General features: G+C 40.1%; 3 protein-coding genes across 3 annotated transcripts; all 3 read right to left on the bottom strand.

Annotated features, from left to right (window-relative positions):
• Positions 1–1,309: 1,309 nt before the first annotated feature.
• On the bottom strand, positions 1,310–3,277 carry clec3a (C-type lectin domain family 3, member A). The gene is made up of 3 exons (XM_052063743.1): positions 2,792–3,277; positions 2,623–2,703; positions 1,310–2,318 (listed from the first exon to the last, which is right to left on the bottom strand). Exons 1-3 carry the CDS (start codon positions 3,045–3,047, stop codon positions 1,921–1,923), a joined length of 735 nt encoding a protein of 244 aa, XP_051919703.1. The 5' UTR covers positions 3,048–3,277; the 3' UTR covers positions 1,310–1,920.
• A 1,105-nt stretch (positions 3,278–4,382) lies between these two features.
• Positions 4,383–16,698, bottom strand: vat1l (vesicle amine transport 1-like). Its single transcript, XM_052063425.1, has 9 exons — positions 16,185–16,698; positions 14,105–14,234; positions 12,906–13,121; positions 11,574–11,716; positions 10,606–10,709; positions 9,755–9,810; positions 9,434–9,628; positions 7,385–7,468; positions 4,383–5,983 (listed from the first exon to the last, which is right to left on the bottom strand). Exons 1-9 carry the CDS (start codon positions 16,397–16,399, stop codon positions 5,885–5,887), a joined length of 1,242 nt encoding a protein of 413 aa, XP_051919385.1. The 5' UTR covers positions 16,400–16,698; the 3' UTR covers positions 4,383–5,884.
• A 1,176-nt stretch (positions 16,699–17,874) lies between these two features.
• bola3 (bolA family member 3) lies at positions 17,875–19,884 on the bottom strand. The gene is made up of 4 exons (XM_052063426.1): positions 19,708–19,884; positions 19,494–19,617; positions 18,945–19,033; positions 17,875–18,722 (listed from the first exon to the last, which is right to left on the bottom strand). Exons 1-4 carry the CDS (start codon positions 19,768–19,770, stop codon positions 18,657–18,659), a joined length of 342 nt encoding a protein of 113 aa, XP_051919386.1. The 5' UTR covers positions 19,771–19,884; the 3' UTR covers positions 17,875–18,656.
• Between the last annotated feature and the right edge of the window lie 681 nt (positions 19,885–20,565).

Below are 20,565 nucleotides of genomic sequence, written 5' to 3'. Positions count from 1 at the left end.
CACGCTAAATTGTCCCTAGGTTTGAGTATGAGTGCGCATGGTGGTTCGTCTCTGTGTGCCCTGCGATTGGCTGGCAATCTGTTCAGGGTGTCCCCTGCCTACTGCCCGAAGATGGCTGGGATAGGCTCCAGCACCCCCTGCTACCCTAGTGAGGATTAAGCGGTTCGGAAAATGAATGAATGAATGTATCTGATGTACTCACAAGAATACATACATTATTCTGTTTTATGAATCAGAATCAGAATCAGAATCATCTTTATTGGCCAAGTATGTAGAACACACAAGGAATGTGTCTCCGGTATAACACGCTGCAGTAGTATCATCGTAAACAACAAAATCATTGAACCGCATATGAATCGCAACAGGTGGATACAAAGGTTTATTTTACCTCGCGCCATCTTATACGAGAGCACTGAATTGTTCTGTCAGTGCACATTCGTGATGCATTGAACTACTTTGGCCCATTGTTTTGAAAATGGGTTCATTACTTGGAGCATCAGTTACAATGATCTCTGCTAAAGGAAAGGTTTGCAGTGGTTTAAAAAATCTTTGACGCGCACAACCAAAGACTGAGTATAATGTTCTATTCACAAATAGCGATGAATGTGTGCATTGTGTAATTGATGAGAAACTTCTGGGAAGAAATGCCATACAGTACTTTGTAGTTAAGCTATGCTTGTGTTACTTTGGCAGGTGGTGCTTACGTGTGATGGTGAACACTCAAAAAGTTTTTTTTTATCCTTTCAATTTCTCCAACTTAACTCAAGTCTGTATTAGCTGTATAAACATTTAAGAAATATATTTGAGGCTAATTAGGTGATCAACAAAAAAACATAACAATACAATACAACAATAACAGACACGTATGTGAACTTAGAATACACTAAGCATTAATATCTAAAGTCACAAAATTTTTTGGGTGCCGAGTTAATTATTCTTTTGACTCCTGGCGTTCTTTGTGGGCCTCGACGATTTCCCACCACTGAGTACAATAAAGAATGATTGTTTTCTTGCACTGATGTAAATACAGTGGCAAGGAAGCAGTAAAAACACCAGAGGTGAATTGGTATGCACATTTATCGTACATGCAATATGTATGTTTTACATTTACCGATTGAATGCTAGATAGAGATACTGCAGATAAATGGTGATCAATTAACATTGGTATTGCACGCATCCTGAGCAGTATCAGCCATAGAGAGGTCAACAGCTTTGTACACCTTCATAAACTGGATCAATGGAAAGGCAATTAGGTTGCATGAGGTATTACTATGAACGGTACAAAAAGATTTTCACCCATTACAGCAAATGTCAATTGAACACTTTATTGCTAAAGTAATTTATGTTTTGAGTTGTTAGAACATTACCGGTACATAAACATCTTGAATTAAAAGAATTGTACACTTCTATAGGTTGTGTTTTGGTTGTACAGATGGACAGACATTATTCATAAACAATACTTCACCACATCAGACACACCACTATCCAATTTGTAATTATTTTACCATTTCCACATTTTTAATAACAAATAGTGTGACGTGATAATGTATTTCCACAAATAGTGCCATTTCTATAACATTATTTTTTTACTCAACTGCAGATATGGGGAAAGTAAGGACGCCTTTATTTGTCCCCACGACACAAACATGGACACACAACCTTGTGGAGTGATTAAAGGGCAACCACAGATATGTATTTTTTTTATCTTAAAAAAAAACAACACAATCACAAGCAGAACAAGTATTGTCACGGAACGAATTAAAGTCGTAGGGTCAGGTCACTTTGATTTTTCTCATTAAAAAGGGTGTGCCTATTTGAGCAAGTTGTTTATTTGTCTTAGGCACTATTTGAGGAAATACAGGACTGTACTATCTTTCAGTTTCATCCACTGACCACAAAGGAGAGCCAGACATGTGGCCTTTAGGGAATAACATATTCACAAACGTACTTTTTCAAACTGCGACACACCTCGTCGTACCACTTGCCCTGTGCGGCCACTGAAAGAGACACACAGCTCTCCCGCTTGCTTCCTGTGGGCTGCTTCTTGGAGCGGTCCCAGTTGAGATAGCTGACAGGTTGACTATTGACGTCAACGTACTGGCCTTCTTTCACTATGTCGGCTACGCCGATCCAGAAGTCCTTGGAACCTGGAGAACTCCTCTTGGCATAATCTCGAAGGTCATTGTTCTCCATGGCATCTCGCGGCGTCGCAAGAGTTCCTCCTTGCGCGATGCAGTCTTCGTTCGCCTCATGGTAGTGTTTGGGTTCCTCAATGGTGAGATAGCACTTCCTGTGAACTTTGATGCCACGGAGGCAAACTGAGAACAGAGACGATGTGTTTCAACGTTCATTTCAAACGAGAAGATACTCCTGGGTACCAGTAACATGTGGTGAGGCTCACGGCTGGTGAGGCACTGACATTAAGTCAGATTTACAAATGTATTAAACATAACAAAACAAAAATAGTGGTTTAAAGTTAAATACAGCTGAGCTGCACTTGATGAACATGAATTGCTCTTTGCAAGTTAAGTAAGTAAAATATAAAGCTCCGATTGTTGTCTAAAAAAAGAACAGACTCATGAGGACATGAGTCCAAAGACATTATTTTTGGGTGAGTGGTACCTGTTTGCAAGGCCTGCATCTCTTTTAGCAAATTCACTTCCCGCCACAACTTCTCAAGCTGGCCCTTGACATCATCATCCTCTGCAGCTCCCCATATAAGAAGGAAATATTATGTAAGGTCAATATGAGCACACAGTTGACATTGTGCCTGATGAGTGTGCATGGTTACCCGTTGCTCGAGCTGACACGGCTTTCCTGATGCGAGGCGGGCGTCCGGAGATGGAGTGAAGCAAAGAGAGGCACAGGACGACAAATGCGGGAAGGCCCAGACGTGCCATTTTGAAGGCCACGCACAGTACTACACCTTGTGCTCCCTTGAAACGGCTCGAAAAGTCTGAGGACTGCGCAGCATATAGTAGCTCTCTATGTGCTGTTCTGGAAGTTGCCACTGCATTGGTCCACATGGTGTTTTTTTTTCCAAACATGGGGAGGAGGTAAGGGAGGTGTTGGCGTGCAGGGACAAATAATGTCTTCCTTGTGTTGGAATTTGGGAGAAATGTTGACTTGGGACACGGTGCAGTGAGCACTGTGTCCTTTCATTTGACAAACTGGAAACATCATTAACTGTTTGGTACCGGTACTTCCTTTCGCTGCCATATTTGGATGTGCATGGTCTGCTTTTGACAAGCAACAAATGTCATCGTAAACTTGTTAGTCAACCCAAAAACGAAAACAAAATCAAGACTTTCAGTCAACAAGGGTCTCTTTTTTCCCATTTGTGGGGATACTTATTCATTCATTCATCTTCCTAACCGCATATATCCTCACTAGGGTCGCGGGTTGCCGGAGCATATCCCAGCTGTCTACGGGCAGTAGGCGGGGGACACCCTGAACTAGTTGCCAGCCAATCGCAGGGATACTTATTGTTTTGATACTTATTTGTTTTCCCGCCCTTGATAATTCTTTGCTATATTATTAATTGTTTTAAGTTCAACATATTTTAAAGGAAATATAAGGTCAAATTTGGTGTGATTTTTCATAAATTTGTGACTGTGGGGGTAGGGCAAAAGGGTGTCTAACAAGAGTCTCCTTCAAGCTAGGACCACCCCTAGTTTATGTTTAATTCACTCTATCCTTCAAAAAAAACAGCTATATGTAATGATTTCTTAATTGCATTTTGTTCTATGTATTTATTGTTACTTTTATTTTTTTTTACAATATGCTGTATGCTGCTTTACCCTATCCTGTTGGTACACTTAAAAGTTCCCTCTGTGGATCATTAAGGGTTTACTTAATTTCATTCTATTTTCTTGACATAGTGACACAGTGAAAAAACAGCTCTGCTTTACGCCAGGTATAATTTTTGATACATCTCTTGTACTGGCTTTCATTGTGTACTTGCACTGAACATTATGGCAATTGAGTGAATACTAGGCACATTTTGAATTGATACTGATGCGCACTTTACATCTATTTTTTAGCCATCCTTTTCAATTACACTCGCGTTTCTCCTCATTGGGGTCACTGGTGAGCAAGCTGGAGCGTATTCTAGCTGACTTTGGATGCAGCCCAGACTGGTCGACAGTCAATCAAGGAACATATAAACAAACAGTCATTCATAATCACCTTACAGACGATTTGGAATTTTCAATTCAGTGAACCCAATGCATGTTTTTGGACTGTGGGAGGAAACCAGACTGCATACTTGAATAAAAATGACCCAGTCCATCTCAACAGTGGCGTATACATAAGAGCATCCAGACAACCTTGCTACAATTGTATTTCTTTCTTTTCTTAAAATGACAATGTTCTCAGTTGGCTATTTTGCAGCTCCATTTATTTTCATGTAAACAAAGTCCACAATGAAAGATTGCAAGACTGGACAAAAGTAGTCAACCACAGGTAAGAAACAAACAAAACACTGAATACTGTACTTTTCTTCCGCCTCCCCCAATTAATTATGACGATACGTGAACACAAACGCACACATACCAAACAAAGCATGCACCTTTTCCTTTTCTCTTACAAACATAAATATCGTATCTATTTCTACTCAATACTGAAATGGATTTTGAAAGTGACTACTTCCAGTACATGAAACACATTTCTTATGTATAGAGAGGTAATTTGTCTCATAAACAATATTTCCTTTCTATGTTAGTTTTGATTTCAATAAGCTGATGGAATCTTCAACAGCTTGTTTTCAATGAGCTGGCACTTGAGAAAATACATCCGGTCATGTGAAAAGCAATTCAAGTTTTATGTTAGGCAAATTTAGGAAGATTACATACGTTGTCTCAATAAGTCATCAAGGTGGTTGTGGTATTCCCTGCATTTGATGGCGTTTCTAATTTTGACTAGTTGTGTTTATTTCTTAAAATAAGCAATCTCTCAGGCCATGTTTGTTTTGAGGCACCAGAAAGTAAATACAGTAACTTTGGTCAGACAAGTAATAAAAACTCTTCCCGACTGGCAGTCTGACTGAAGAAATCATCATCGTCCGCTGAGATATTTTGACAGACATTCAGATATATTTTCGTGTCTCCTATTTATTGTGGTGTCTTTCCAAATAAAAGTCTTGCTGGATCCCACTTTTTTAAAGCATTTCCTTTTATGTTACCAGGTAACAAAACTCAAGTGGATATAATTTGGGTCATAAATCTGATTTTCATCAATCCAATTGCTGTGTAAATGTATTAAGATATCTCTAAATGTCATTCCCAGTGCGTAATGTGATTAGTTTTGGTGATTTTTAATCCTCTGGATACAGATAAATTTGTTTTCTTGGTAGCCTGACATTAAGGGAAAACATTTCAAGTATCAAACACAAGGCACATGTGATCCCATAATACAATGAGGTTGGCACATACAGATGCTTAAAAATAATGCTCGGCATACTGTATATGCATTTCTAACACCACTATGACCTCATCTGTCATCACTAAGTACAAGGGAGGATTTTTTAAACCATATTTTTGATTGAATCGATTGACTTTTTATTCTAAAAATTGTATTCCAAAATTGACTATTTGTTAAATGGTTTTCACACGTCAGCAAGGTTAAGTGCATATTAATCTATGTTATGAATTAAAAGTATTCACTAGATTGTTGCAAAACTAGAAAACATGATGCACTTTGTCCTTTGCACATGCATAAAAGTGAGCAGGTCCTTTCCCGGACTTTGAATTGAAAGAAACAGCAGAAAACTAGCAAGATGAATACTTACATGAGTACATTACATGCACAAACACTGCACAACTCTCTCAGCGTGATCCTATAAGGTGAACCCGTAGGGGACGTCTCATGGCATTCTAGGTGAGCACTAATGGATAAAAGGCATGCGCTCTTTGCTGTCATTGTCCCCCTCAGGCTCCTCTTCTTCCTCCCCCGCTTCACTGGTCTCAGTGCTGTCACTGGCCATCTGATGGGGGAAGGGGAGGAAAGGATTTATTGGTCCATCGGTGACCCGATAGCAAAGTACGCACTCAACACAAAAGTACACTGACACACTCATTTAGAATACAGTGCTTCTACATTTGAATCGAAGTGTTTGGGGGATTTTTTGGGGGTTTTGGCATTCATTATTTGTTTTTCATCCAATATGGTTGTGCAGTATACAAACAGTACACAGTGGTACAGCGACTTCCAGTACGAGTGGACCTTACCTCCAAGTGTTTGTGATACGAGGTATCGTATGGTTGATGTTTTGACTTGACTTAAAAGGAAAAGTTTAAGATGCAGAATAAATAGGTCAACTTGTTTAATACCACTCTCAGTTCAGATTTACTGTCTACGAACGGTTTACTGAACATGAAAAGGAAAAGAATTAACCTTTTGCAGGTTTTAAGAGTTAAAGTTGCAGTGTCAAAGTTGTAGTAGTATTTGACTTATATTACAGTCGACCCCCACATCCTCTTGGTTCACCATCCACGGATTCGTATATGAATCCATTTTTTCACAATAATTTTTTCAGATTTTTGGGGGCCAGGGGGTTCAATTTTTCTAATGATATACAGTAGAATAACATACAATTCGTCATCAAAACTCTCCTCTGATTTTCGAGAAAAATGTATACTGAATATTTATCATCTTTTTTTATGTGAAAAATTTGGGGAGTTAAAAATATTTAATTCACATGGGCATCAATTATACAGATACATACACGTATATATATATATATATATATATATAATATATATATATATATATATATATATAATATATATATAGCTGGCCCCATCCGCATCCCCTTAAAATGGGGGTTGACTGCACTACACTGAGTAACTGAGCATCTGAATCGCTTAAAATCCGAATGTACATACAGTATCTTACTTCCCCCCCCACCCCCCACCCCCTCCCCGTTTGGGAACCGCACAATGCATAATTCATAGGGCACAAACTGTTTAATTCGTTATATTCTAATTGTGTCTGTTGAGATTTAGCAAATTTGTATAAAATTAAAATGTTGAGAGTACTCTTTTTTTCATGCGACAAAAACTTTTGTCTCTGGTGGACTGAAATGGATTCATGACATTCCCAATCACTTCCAAGGGGGTAAGATGATTTGAGAAATGAGTGACCAGTGTGGTCAAGGAATGAATTAAACTCATAAGTCACTGTATAATAAACTAAATTTCTGAAGACATATGTGCATCGGCTAAGTAGATATGTAAATACATCAACATATCAGTTGTTAAATGTTCTGTAAAGCGCTTTGTTACATCTGTAGTTGTTGTGAAAGGGCTGTATAAATAAAGATGTATTGTCGTGTATTGTGCTATAAGAATGAGTTATAGAGTTATAAGTGGGAAATTGCTATTACCAAGGGAGTAGGCGACTTCTCGACATCCAGAATGAGTTTTCCAATATTGCCTCTGTCGTGAATTCTCTGCATGGCCTCCTTAACCTGACAGAAAAAGTAAATGTCAATTTGTGTTGTTGTTTTCATAAAATGTAGAGGATGTATAGCTAGTCATCATCTGTAATGTAATCAATAAAGCCACACAGCCAACTGTAAGTATATTTATCAATATGGTTGGAAGTAAAAACAAATAAATGTGCAGTGCTACAGTAGTAAACGTATACTGCATCTATAAAAGCAGTGCGTAAACCTGAATTGGAACATTACCTCCAATGATTGGGATAACACTAATCCTCTCATACTATTTATAGTCCAGAAAAGTACCGGTGAGTAATATGGGGGTCACCATGGCAATGACCGAGACACAATTCTCTTTATTAAGGCAAATCTACCATTTGAATGGTTTTAAAGATTTTTATTCTCAGACAAAATTATGAAATGTTGTTGGATCAAAGTTGTTTTTACTTTTCCGTTCAACTCAATGAGGGGAAAAAATTCACATCGGATACATTTTTTTTATCTCATTCGTGGGACATAACTGAATGTCTGCCTTTGTTTGGAAGTATTGGGTCTCGTAGCACCGACCAAGTGTGAAAATAGGTTAAAAACGTTGCCTCGTGCATTGTTGCAGGGTAGAATATTGAGATGAATGCATTGTATCACAAACAAATACAAAATCATCTTACAGTGACATGTTGATATTTTTAAATTCTGAATTTCTGATCAAAGTTGATAACCGTAAAAAAATAAAAATAATAACCTAAGTGACGCAGTTTCCAGTCGCATGCAATAACGCACGTAGCTTTTCATTACGGCAGCAAGAAAAGGTTACCATTGTCAACACAGACACAATCAGGCTGTAAATTTTCCTTCCAGGCATATGAACAAATGAGGCCCTGACAATGCATCCCACACTATCCTCCTCCTGCTCCCTGACAAAGCACCCCCCCACCCACACCCCATCCACCCGCTCAAAGAATGGTCACCACATTTTGCCAAGGTTTAACAGCTTCAACAAAACAAATTTCTACCATGAAAAAAACCTTCTTTATGTATACTTTGACTCCTTATTGCTGCTGAACCAAGAAATCCATCTTTGAAACATTCTTGGTGTAGAGAATGTGAGGGATTTCATGAAAAAAAAAGACTTAATTTATTTTTTATTTGATTATTTATCATTGTTTGAGTATATGGTGCATAATGTACATCCAGTAATTGGAGTTGGGAGGGCAAGTGGGTATACTGTACGATGGAGAGACGAGACACTGCGCGTATTTCTGGCAGTGTGAAGCAAAGGTTTTGTCCAGCAACTCGTGATTAGGGATGAAGTGAATGATGTGTAGTTGGTTGGTTTTCGCGTGGGAGCAAAGTAATTGTGCAGCAGAAAGATCCACAACCTACCCAGCGTCTGGGGGACAACGTCCGTAGCTGACAGCATCCCACACGAAATGCAGACGGATATGAGCCAATATGCTGTCCATGATGTGTACAGCAGTATTTTTGAGAGGGGGGGTAAAAATAAAGCACTAAAATTGTTGTTGTACAAGTGTGCACACCCTCGAGTCAGCACGCACCTTTCACCATTTAGGTGCCTTTAATTAACCCCAAACGAATATTGAATAAACAGCAGAAGCCTGGAGGTTTTGCGGTAACAGTGACTAATACTTGGCCAGGCGACAGCCCACGTTAAAAGTTTTGAAATGATTTAGACTGGTCAATATTTTTCTCACACAAAAAACCTGCCATTTGAATTGGAGCGTGTGGAATTTTTATGCTGTATACTATATTTGAAAATATTCACTGCTTTTTGTTATGGGGTTGTGCAGTGGTTCACGAAGCTTACTTTGTGTAATCCGTGTCCTAGTCGAGAACCTTTGACTGGCGGCTAGTCCAGCATGCAGTCTGTCTTTTGCCCTAATAGCCTCCTCCCCTTGCCGCAACCCTGATCACGATTAGTGGCATTGATTGATGTTTTACAACAGACCTCTTCAATTTGATTATGACTCTTACCTCCTCCAGAGCCCATAGAGAATCGACCACTGGCTTGATCTTCTTTTGGTGATAGAGGCATAAGAGTTTGTCCATCGCCGATTTCACCAAACCGGATCCTCCCTGCCTGAAGAGGAGGTTGGGCAACGAAAATCCTGCCATGACTTTGTTCTCCTCATACAGTTTAATAGGGTTCACCTTTTCCACCTGCCACCACTTGGAAGAAATAACATCATGTGTCAGAAAGATACAATTCAGTTGAGAATTGAGGGTTTCATTTGTGATGGTTTGAAGGGGCCGTCCGCTTTCAAATGACGATGACAAACGGAACTTGTGACTCACAGATTTTGCAAAGCTGAAGAAACTCTTTGTCTCCCCAGTTACCATGTTCGATGCGCCTGAAAAAACAAAAATAAAAGGATTGTTGTGTGCTATGCAAATGGGTGAGCAAAGGTGACTGGACAAAAACAAGCAAAGCATGAAGGCTGAAGAGGGGGGAGGACCAATTGGTGCCTCTAGAATTCAGGGTCCGTGCAAGCATGCCTTTGCAATATAACTAGCACTAATCGTTAATTGGCTGGTAATTGCGCTGGTTAATTCATGAGGTTTGACAAGAATTAAAGTGATTAACAGGGGCTGGATAAGAGGCTCAGCTGTGACTGGGAATATCTTTTATTCCCAGGATATGTTTTATGTATGGAGCATAACAAATTCAAGCTCAGATAGGTGAGAGTCGACTGGGTTTTTCATCCAAACAACAAGTTAACGACTACTCCTTTCACAAGAGTGCAAACTTCAATCTGCTTTTTTTCCCCCTATAATGAATAAAACAACGAGACAGAACAATAAGGATGCACATCTCTCTAATAAAAGAAGATTTGATAGGTTTCGATACATGGGATTGCGATACAACTCAAGGGACAGTTCATCAAGTGTTATGACTCGATTCAGTTCGATTTAGTGGGATTACGATTCGTGCACAGGCCTAGTTATGGTTGGTAACCATTCAGGGTGAGCCCTACCTAATCCTGGGGATAAGCGGATCAGATGATGGATGGATGACTTAAGTATTGTTTTAGGTTTTTTTTTTTTAATACATTTTCCTATATTTAAGATCAGGGTGATATTGAAAGTGTCCATAATGTTACAGAGGCTTACAATGACAAATATACATTTTACAGTACAGTTCTTACCATAGAGAATGTACGTTCCCAGTGGCCTCAGCAGACTGAGGCCTTTGCCTGTGTTTTCCCCACATAGACAGTCCAACACAATGTCGACTCCCTCTGGAGATAACCTAAAGCAGAAGGAAAGCTAAGGTTCACTAGTGGGAGAGGAAATAATGACGTCACCATCAAATGTATAACAATAAGGATATATTGTTTACATCAAATCTGTATCTAAATTAAATGGAAATGAATTGAATTTAAAAGCTCAATATAGCTGAACTGTACGTGGGCAGTGATTCTTGTAAGAGTCTACTAGAGGTGCTCATAATACCACACTTTGACGATCACAACAGGGTTGCATTCTGTTCTATGTTAATCACAACCACACGTGATCAATAGCCCAAAATGGAAATGATTAAAAGCGGGGCTATAAAATGATGAAAGGCATGCCTGTCTCCTAAATTCCTTAAATTCTGCTTTAAAACCTGGACACCTAAAGTCCTTGGTGGTCTTGTGATTCCCTTTTGGAAAGACATACGCATTTGATTGTACTTAGGTCTTGATCCTTTGTGGAATGTGTGGTGCAGGGGGATGAAAGGCAAAATTAATCCATGACCACTCTTGATACGCAGGCAGCAAGCATGAAATAATAGGTCATTGCAACTTCAACCTATATACTCTTCCATCTACTGTATATACATACCTGTGTTTAGGTATATGATTGTATTAATGGAAAAAATGTATAAATTGGAACAAACTGTGAAATAATCCCTCAATTTCAAAATCCAGGCTATCGTGAGTCGGTCCCTGATTGGCTCAATTGCAGATCTCCACAGCACTACTGGGATTAGTCCTTTGTTGCCTTAGGTACCATGACGACAGACCACTCGACAGGCGAAGTCCATGCTATCACAAAAAGCAGCCAATTCCTGATAGTTTTGAAAACAGCACAAATACAGACCTCATATTAAGATGCTGTAATTAGAGCTTACTTTTTGACTTCTTGTATGTAATCGCTGTTTCTATCAAAGAGATGAGTCACGGAATCTCTGATAGCGGAATGTTTCAAACTTGAGGCGATCCCAAAGACGATGACATTAGGTACAGTGGAGCACAGCTGAGCCACAGCTTGACCCTGAGGAGAAGAATGACATGTGCAAATGTTGATCAGCATCTTCCAGTGTTAATGCACGAGCGGAATGCACAATTCCATATGAAATCACTTTCAGCCATTTTATACGGATTGGTTTATTTCTCAATAGCTTGTGATTGGTTGCATCCTTTGGAACCCTACAGTGACTGGGTTAATGAACATTTGACCCATCCATTTTCCGATGCGCTTATACTCAGAAGGGTTGCGGGTGGTGCTGGGGCCTATCCCAGCTGTCTTTGGGCAGTAGGCTGGGGACACCCTGAACCGGTTGCCAGCCAATTACAGGGCACACAGAGACGAACAACCATCCGCGCTCACACTTACGCCTAGGGACAATTTAGAGTGTTCAATCAGCCTGCCATGCTTGTTTTTGCAATGTGGGAGGAAACCGGAGTATCCAGAGAAAACCCACGCAGGCCCAGGGAGCACATGCAAACTCTACACAGGGAAGCTGGAGCTGGAATTTAACCCGGTACCTCTGCAATGTGAGGTCGACACACTAATCACTGGCCCACCAGTGAACATTTTAGTAAAGTGTAATATCCACCGGTGAATTGTATTTCATTGTTTTATTTTATTTGCGTTTCATCTTGTCTGTTCGTTGTTCTTTTATTATGTCATTCTCACCCATGTTACAATGCTAATGCTAGCTTGTATGCTAGCGCTGGTATTTTGTGGAAGCAGGATGTGCATTCTCTGTGATGACTTTTTGGCACTATATAGATTTTCATATTTGTGTGCATGCTAGTAAGCGGTAATGGCTGTGGTCAGAGACTCCCCACTTAAACCTGACTACAATGGTGTCGTTAGACTTATTTTAGGGAGGCTGAAACCTCCACGGCGCCTCTCCTTCCTGACGAGAGCTACACTCTTTCAATCTAATTTTTTCTAGATATACACACACCCACTTTCTCAGATGAGACAGCGGGATGCTCGATCAGCGTATCCGGGAAAGAGGTGCTGTGAGCGGCCACCTCGACCTAGGCGCTGGCCTCAGTCAGCGACAGACCATTCAGCAGCTGTTTGTGATCATCATTTCTCAGAGGACTGCTTGGTGAACCCTGGCCATTTTTCATTGTACAGGTGTACCAAATAACGTGGTACATGACTGACATAAGTTGGAGGACGTTTTCTGGCCTGTATAAACCAATAATTAAAGACCATGACTTACCACAGCACCCCCAGCTGAGTGCACCAGCACCGACATACCCGCTCTGAGTTTGGCGATCTCAAAGAGCATCATGTAGGCAGCGACGAAGTTCAGAGCAAATGCGCCTGCCTCCGCAAAAGTCATGTCATCTGGCATTTTGTAGACAAACTCCTCTGGTGTGCAGACAACTTCTGCCCAGGCATTGTAGTTAGCAAAAGCCATGACTCGGTCTCCTATCTGAGAGAAATATGTCACACACAGAGATGGCACAAGTACGAAATTGTGGACTTAAAGTAAAGGTGGATTTAGAGATTTGTTTCTAAATACATGATGGATGTTTGAAGATAAGTGCTGAATACACATGCAAAGACTGATAACTACATAGTACTGTATTCAATTGTGAAAATGTGGCATTGGACTGTTTTCACCATTTCAGTTTTCCTAATGTTTTGTAGGTGTGGCTGTTGTTGTTGCTGGTGAGCAACCTCCAAATGGGTCCCAAAGCGGCTCCTAAAGCCGCAGCGACCGGGGTACCTGCAGACCCAGTTGTCGGCTGTTGACTGGGAACTGTTCGTAACGCGAAGGCACACCCAACACCGCTTGGAGGGCATTCCCGAGTTGGGCTGTAAGTGTGGCTAAAACTGTGTCCAGTTAGGCATCAACGGTTATGTGGTGCAATTGTGATTTTTTTCATCAAAATTTACAGCCAGTGCATGAACACAAGCTTTGTACCATCATGGACACTTTAGTGGGCCTCGTTGTCACATCGTGGAAAAACTCTGCCACAACCCGGTGCAGTCACCGGAGGCTTTAAGCGGTTATATTTTTGTGACTCAACCATGTGGTTACTGTACGTCAAGACATAAGAAAGACATTAGACAACTGATGCCTCAGCATTTCAATTCATCAAGATCGCAACTCCAATTGATTTGACCTTTCTCCGTTTTTTTATATCATGTCATCTTTAGTCATCGTCACTAAAATGTTCAGATATTTTTCAAATGTAGGGATTTAAAGTAAAAAGTCATGGGTGAAACTCAAGTAGTATATTTAGTACAAAATACAGGTACCTGAAATTTTTATCTATGCACAGTACAAGCACATTCATTTTGTTTGTGCAGACAGGCAATGCATGTACACTCGATGTACTGTGCACTAATGAATTGGATAAACTTTATACTCTGGTCATATTTGTGTATTCCTGCTTCAGTTTGACGTACCTCAAAATTTTCTGTGCTTTCTCCCACAGACTCCACAATCCCACAGCATTCGAAGCCAGGAACAAGAGGGGGTTTAGGAGGACTATCAATAGTCCCCTGACGTACCATCAAATCCAGGAAGTTTAAACCACTGAAAAAAATCAAATACATTGCCTAACTGTGTGATAAATAATGTTTCATAGTGGAGTCAGGTTATTTTTCTTCAATCCACTAACTATGCAATGGACAGAATTTTTAATGCTCAAATAATTGACTCATCAGTTATTTTGGGAGGTAGTCCAATGCCCGAGTGGTTAGCACATCTTCTGTCTCCCAATTCTGAGTTTCTGAGTTAAAATCTTATCTTATTATTGTGCATGTTAAATTGCTCCATGTACAGCACTTTGTATGCAGCGATGGCTGTTTGAAAGTGCTCTATAAATACTGTTGACTTGATTTGATATGGGTATTCGTTATGGATGCACCGATATCAATTTTTGCAGAACGAGTGCGAGGACAAGGACTCAGATCTGAGTACAGTAATTGTCATTCGAGTACCGCTTCTTAATAATGCATTATGTTTTGCAATTCTTATGTTTTAAAAAAAGTGTTTTATTTTAATAAAATATTGTTCAAAAACATAATTTTCTTAAAAATGGGACAAGTAGCACTCAAAAAATAAAATTTTTCAAGCAACAACTTGTCATAACTGACATTTTATCATCCAATTGCATGCTTTTCTAACAGTCTTGCAGCTTGGCACATTAAATGTAGCCTGTAACATAAGGTATGTCCGTTATGTGATGTCTCATCCTGAACACTAGGTGACACTGTGTAAAAGGAGTTCATGCAGTACAGTACCGGTATATAAGTGACAAAGAAGAATGAAGACTCCTCGATTATACAGAATATGGCTGTGATGTTACCTCTGTGTGTTAAGTACAAAATAAAGTGAGTATAATGAAATAGGGCGGCCCGGTAGTCCAGTGGTTAGCACGTCGGCTTCACAGTGCAGAGGTACCGGGTTCGATTCCAGCTCCGGCCTCCCTGTGTGGAGTTTGCATGTTCTCCCCGGGCCTGCGTGGGTTTTCTCCGGGTGCTCCGGTTTCCTCCCACATTCCAAAAACATGCATGGCAGGCTGATTGACCACTCTAAAATTGTCCCTAGGTGTGAGCGTGAGTGCGAATGGTTGTTCGTTTCTGTGTGCCCTGCGATTGGCTGGCAACCGATTCAGGGTGTCCCCCGCCTACTGCCCGAAGTCAGCTGGAATAGGCTCCTGCACCCCCCGCGACCCTAGTGAGGATCAAGCGGCTTGGAAGATGAATGAATGAATGAATGAATATAATGAAATACAAAACGGTGTCTTGTGAATACTACAAGTTCTAAATGAAACTGTGACAGGACAGGTGAAGTGATACTTTATCACACCATTCTGAGGACATGATCAATGTCAGATTTTCTTTGCCTTAAGTTTCAGTAACTGGTATCGGCAGCCTCCAATAGTACCCGATACCTAAAATAGATGGAAAACTGGTGTCTTTTACTCGCCCATGCCTACTCATTATGCTGCAATTCTACACCCCTGCATATACACAACCAATAACAAACTTATTGCTGTATGAATACCATTAAGTGAACATTATTATCGTTGTAAAGAAATTGTGATACTCTGTCGAGCCTCATTAAATCGTGCAAGTGTAAAATGTTGTGATATGTTCAGGTCGTTATCAGTGGTCGCATGTTTCCCATGATGATCATGTTTATGCACTTGTTATGGGCAATGAGTCATGGGCTCTGAATGCAAGGCCACATTCATCACTCATGCTCTCTCTGAATACAAAAGATTACAATTGTATTTTTCCAGACTTTGTGACCAGTTAGTCTACAAAAGCCAACTGCAACCGTTCTAATAAAAAATATTCTTGGTTGGACGGGATTTAAATGGGGTTCAAAACGTCAGTTATGGCCAACATTGGGAGAGGGGGGGGGACCTGTGGCTTCCACTGCGATAGTAAGATATGATATGTAGACCATTGATTTAAAATAAAAACAATAATAATAATAATGAAAATATAGCAGTGATAATGTGGTCATATTTACCATGCCTTAACGCGTATCTTCACATCACCACGTTGAGGCTCGGGCATCATCTTCTTGGTCACTCGGAGTTTGTTGAGCCCTCCAAAGCTTGACAACATCACCGCCCGCATCTCTTTCACATTCCCGGAAGATTCCCCGCTTCCCGGTTTCTTCCCCGTGCCTCTCTCTATCATGCACTCGGTTTCCTCAGTCATATCTGCTCCCTCTTGAGCCATGTCGGAGCCCGGCTGTGTGCGTCTCTCCGCGCCTCTTCACGGCTCACTGACGTGCTTTGCAGCCTGCAATCGTGGCGTTGTGCACGGCAGCCCGGCCTCACTCAATCCGTCGTGCGATCCTCCCATCCACTCACTCATGCTTGTCCAAACTCGGATGATCACGATATTGTTGTTATCATCATCATCTCAGCTCCTGGTAGAGCTCCATCAATTAGTCATTTCAATGAACTGGGCGTAATTAGCGGTGCGTGTGTTCGCTTGAGCGTCCAGTGCGCCATCTGCTGGAAAAGACGCCATCTGCAGTTTCTTGGAACTCATAAATCACCCTTGCGGCCAGTCATTCAACAATTGTGACGCCCTCAGGGAAACTTGGAAAGCAAATACGCTGCCCACATCCTCAACAGTGCATTAGTTGTATGCGGACCGTCATGGACATAATTCAAGATGACCTCTTGAAACCAAAATTATTTTATACACACACGATACCGAAATCCTTCCTTTCACGCGTCAGACTGAAATCTGTTTTTCTAATGTCATGAAATATGCATTACAATAAAACTCACTTTATAAAGAGTCAAAACCATTCTCTTAAGGCTAATTACTAATTAAAACACATTTTAAATAATTTTGATTAGCCAAATGTCATTTTATACACTTCCACGGTTATGGTATAGATATAATAATGATACATTTTATTTATAAGCGCCTTTCAAGACACCCAAGGACACTTTACAGTAACAAAAAACACAAAACAATACGGGTTGAATCAGAATCAGAATCATCTTTATTGGCCAAGTATGTAGAACACACAAGGAATTTGTCTCCGGTATAACACGCTGCACTAGTATCATCGTAAACAACAAAATCATTGAACCATTTTAGAGTAACCACTAGTTTTGAAGTACCATTTTGTGGTGCAAGAAGAGTGACTGTCAGTGACTGTTTAAGGAGTTAATGGCTAGAGGGAAGAAGCTGTTTAAGTGTCTACTGGATTTGGTGCGCATGGATCTGTAGCGTCTGCCTGAGGGGAGTGGCTGAAAAAGGTGGTGGGCAGGGTGCGGGGGATCCAGGAGGATTTTCCGTGCCCTTGTCTTGATTCTTGCAGTGTGCAAGTCCTCGAGAGTGGGTAGGGCGGTGCCAATGACGTTGAGCAGCGGCAGCCAAAACGCGCCAGCATTCACTCAACCCGAAAAACCCGCAATGAGCAAATAGCTTAAGAAGGCTGCCAATCCAACAACTGCACATCCTCCAAGTTCAACCAATGAATCAGCGTTCTTTAAGACAACCCACACCCATAAAATGTGATTTTTCTGGGGTCTGAAAGCCCCAAATGTAAGAAATTGCAACGGCAACAAGCCTTATGTGTAATAAATAATGAGAACAGTGTTACTCGTGTTCAACTGCTTTGAATTAAATTGTAAAGCTCACAAAAGCAAAGACAATAAGCAAACATTGAACTAATCGGTCAGACCCTATAAATCATACTAGAACTTTAATGTACACATTTGACTCACATCCACAGGCAAAATGGCAATACTATATTACATTACTATTCATAAATATCTTCACCAATCATGTGAAAGACTATTGAGCAAAATCTGACATTTTGTGCGTATGCAGCCCTCTTCCTTTTTTTTAAGTAGGGTCTGTGATATGTTTCATAATAATGTGCCTAATTAAGATATTTGTATGCAATTCAATACATCCATAATTACCTCAACAATATCTACTATGACAGTGACTAGGTTTACAGGTCGTCAATATCTGGGTGAAGGTCAAGATTCTGGTTTCTGAAACATAACCCGTACACATGTATGAGCAAAAGGTTATTGTGTACATAGTTACTGTGATTAATTGAGACAGCTTCATCTAAACTGCGACACACGGATAACGAAACGATGTAAATGGACGTCATTTCCGTTTCTTACTTTCTGCCATCAATATAATACATTATTGTATATTCATTTCGTTCACTATGCTAATAAAGCAGCTGACTTGGCACTGTGCCACATTTTGCCATGTTTGTTTACATCTGTTTGTGTATTTCTATAGGGTTGTGCGCCACACACAATACATGCATATTCACGGTTTTGTGGATATTCAGGTTTTTGCAGACGTTTACATCCCTTTGCATCACGGAAATGTTTCTAACAATCCGGTTTCGAGAAGGTCATTGACTACTTGTAAACATAGTCACTTTTTATTCGTAGGCTAAATTATGAACATTGAGTGGAGTCATGTTTTTGCTTCTGTGGAATTACTGTTTTGGAATATCCGTGAATATTCTTAGTCCATGCATTCCTTGAATCTCATCCTTCAGGGCCTGTGGAAGACAAAAGCCAGAAATAAGGGCATTTTAACAACATTTAACATCTTTTAAAACAACATGTAGAAGTCATCTTTATGACAGACACACATACAAAACAGACAATAACAGTTGGTAGTTGAATCTAGATGCTTTTTGTATTGACTTGTGTACCCAATAACGTGTCTGATAAATATATAATAATAGACGACAAGCTGAACTAACCGTTATAATTGTTACCTGATTAACGAGCTGGTGTTGCTGAATAGTTCTCTTCCCGCTGAACTCACTAGACTCTATGTGAACTTCATACATGGCCCCACAGCCGCCTGTACACAAGATCACATTAAAATATGTGCTATTTGGTGAGGGTGTGTGACATGGCTCCTGCTCCTACTCCAACTGCCTGGAAGGTTTGTCAGGCCGTTAAGTGATATCGGTGTTAATAGTATTGGAGAAGTTTTGTTGGCTATGATCCAGTAAATACAGTATAAAACAGTAAGAAGTCACCCAAAAAAACATGTCAAATACAGATACCTGAAAAGTCTGCATTGGTACAGTAATGGTACTTTGTACGGTACACCATTGGTATGTATAAAAAAAATAATTGTAACGCAGTATCACATTCAGTGTATTTGTGCTTATTTTCCTATTGTATTCCTCCACCATTGTATTTATTACTATAGCTGTTTCTGGCGCATTTAAATTGTGTATCATTTTAATTTAAATGTCGCGTTTAATTAAAAATCCACGACACTAGATTATCATGAAGGATTTCAATGTACATACCAGATATATCAACAACTTTCAGCGATGACGCGAGTGGGAACTTTTCCTTGAGTACATTTGCGATGCGGATCTCCCCCTCAGTTTGCGTGGATAGACACCTCCACGCTTGCCCACGGATGGCAGTCTGTGGACGCAGAGGGGAAAGTTAGCAAACACCAAGCATTGCTATCCTGTATGCAGCGTCTAACCTTCATAAGTTTGACATCTTAATTACCTGATTTCTGAAAAGAATCCGAAGTGCAGCTACGGCAGCGCCTGTTCCCTTACAAACAAACATTGTCTTATTTTAATGTGTATTTTTTGACGAGCCAAGTAAGAATTATTTATGAATGCATCTAACTTGTCCTATCACAAGCGTCTCCTTAATATGACGTCACACATCCGGGTATGTTTTTAGTGTATTCGTTGATTCGTAAGCGTGTGTCAATGTGTTGTGTAATTAGACTTAAGTAACGCAAAACCAGTGCGAATAAAAGCTACTCTGGTTTGCTGTTTCACTTGCAAGTATTTTTTAAAAAAATATTCGTTCACTGCGGCACCATTTTGTGGTTAATACATTCTTTATTACGACTGCAATGGTTACCTGTTGACTATCCACTAACCCGCATATAATTATTTACAATAAGAAAAAAATGTCCTTGTACTCATTGAAAACATAATCAACCATAACGGTAACAAACACGTGTCCTTCCTATTAATTGTATTAAGGATGATTTTGGCTCCCACAGCTTTTATTAAAGAATATTGAAATAAATGCAGGACAGTCAATATGCTGTTCCATCCGCAGATCTATATTTATGGTAAGTCACCTTGCTTATGTTTCAAAATGCACTGCTGTTGTTATTAAAGCTATTTAGTTGTTGCACTGGATCTGAAATAATTAATTGAAAAAGAAGTCTTGATCTAGACACTTTCATCATAAGGCTGGGCAGGTAAACTTTACATTTTACAGTCAATACTGTCGGTCTCCACAACAAAAGATCCACAAGACAGATAAGTGCCGACTGCTTTTGAAGGTAAAATCAATATTTTGTAGCTGGTCAGAATGACAAGCTTATCTTTCCCTGCAGGT

This window comes from Hippocampus zosterae, chromosome 4 (assembly GCF_025434085.1).
Source record: "Hippocampus zosterae strain Florida chromosome 4, ASM2543408v3, whole genome shotgun sequence".
Classification (NCBI taxonomy): domain Eukaryota; kingdom Metazoa; phylum Chordata; class Actinopteri; order Syngnathiformes; family Syngnathidae; genus Hippocampus; species Hippocampus zosterae.
The sequence above is the reverse complement of the archived record's forward strand: the minus strand, read 5'-3'. Positions and strand labels throughout refer to the sequence as shown.

Bases quoted from the DNA above. Each gene is read 5' to 3' on its own strand.
- clec3a (XM_052063743.1), bottom strand. From the start codon at position 3,047: ATGTTTGGAAAAAAAAACACCATGTGGACCAATGCAGTGGCAACTTCC. The intron at 2,704-2,791 runs GTAACCATGCAC...GGGGAGCTGCAG, and splicing joins CGTGTCAGCTCGAGCAACGG to AGGATGATGATGTCAAGGGC. The intron at 2,319-2,622 runs GTACCACTCACC...CTCTGTTCTCAG, and splicing joins GATGCAGGCCTTGCAAACAG to TTTGCCTCCGTGGCATCAAA.
- vat1l (XM_052063425.1), bottom strand. From the start codon at position 16,399: ATGGCTCAAGAGGGAGCAGATATGACTGAGGAAACCGAGTGCATGATA. The intron at 11,717-12,905 runs GTAAGTCATGGT...TCTTCTCCTCAG, and splicing joins ACTCAGCTGGGGGTGCTGTG to GGTCAAGCTGTGGCTCAGCT. The intron at 9,811-10,605 runs GTAAGAACTGTA...TTGTTTTTTCAG, and splicing joins GGGAACGTACATTCTCTATG to GCGCATCGAACATGGTAACT.
- bola3 (XM_052063426.1), bottom strand. From the start codon at position 19,770: ATGTTTGTTTGTAAGGGAACAGGCGCTGCCGTAGCTGCACTTCGGATT. The intron at 19,618-19,707 runs GTAATTAAGATG...CTGCGTCCACAG, and splicing joins GGATTCTTTTCAGAAATCAG to ACTGCCATCCGTGGGCAAGC. The intron at 19,034-19,493 runs GTATGTACATTG...TCTTGTGTACAG, and splicing joins GAAAGTTGTTGATATATCTG to GCGGCTGTGGGGCCATGTAT.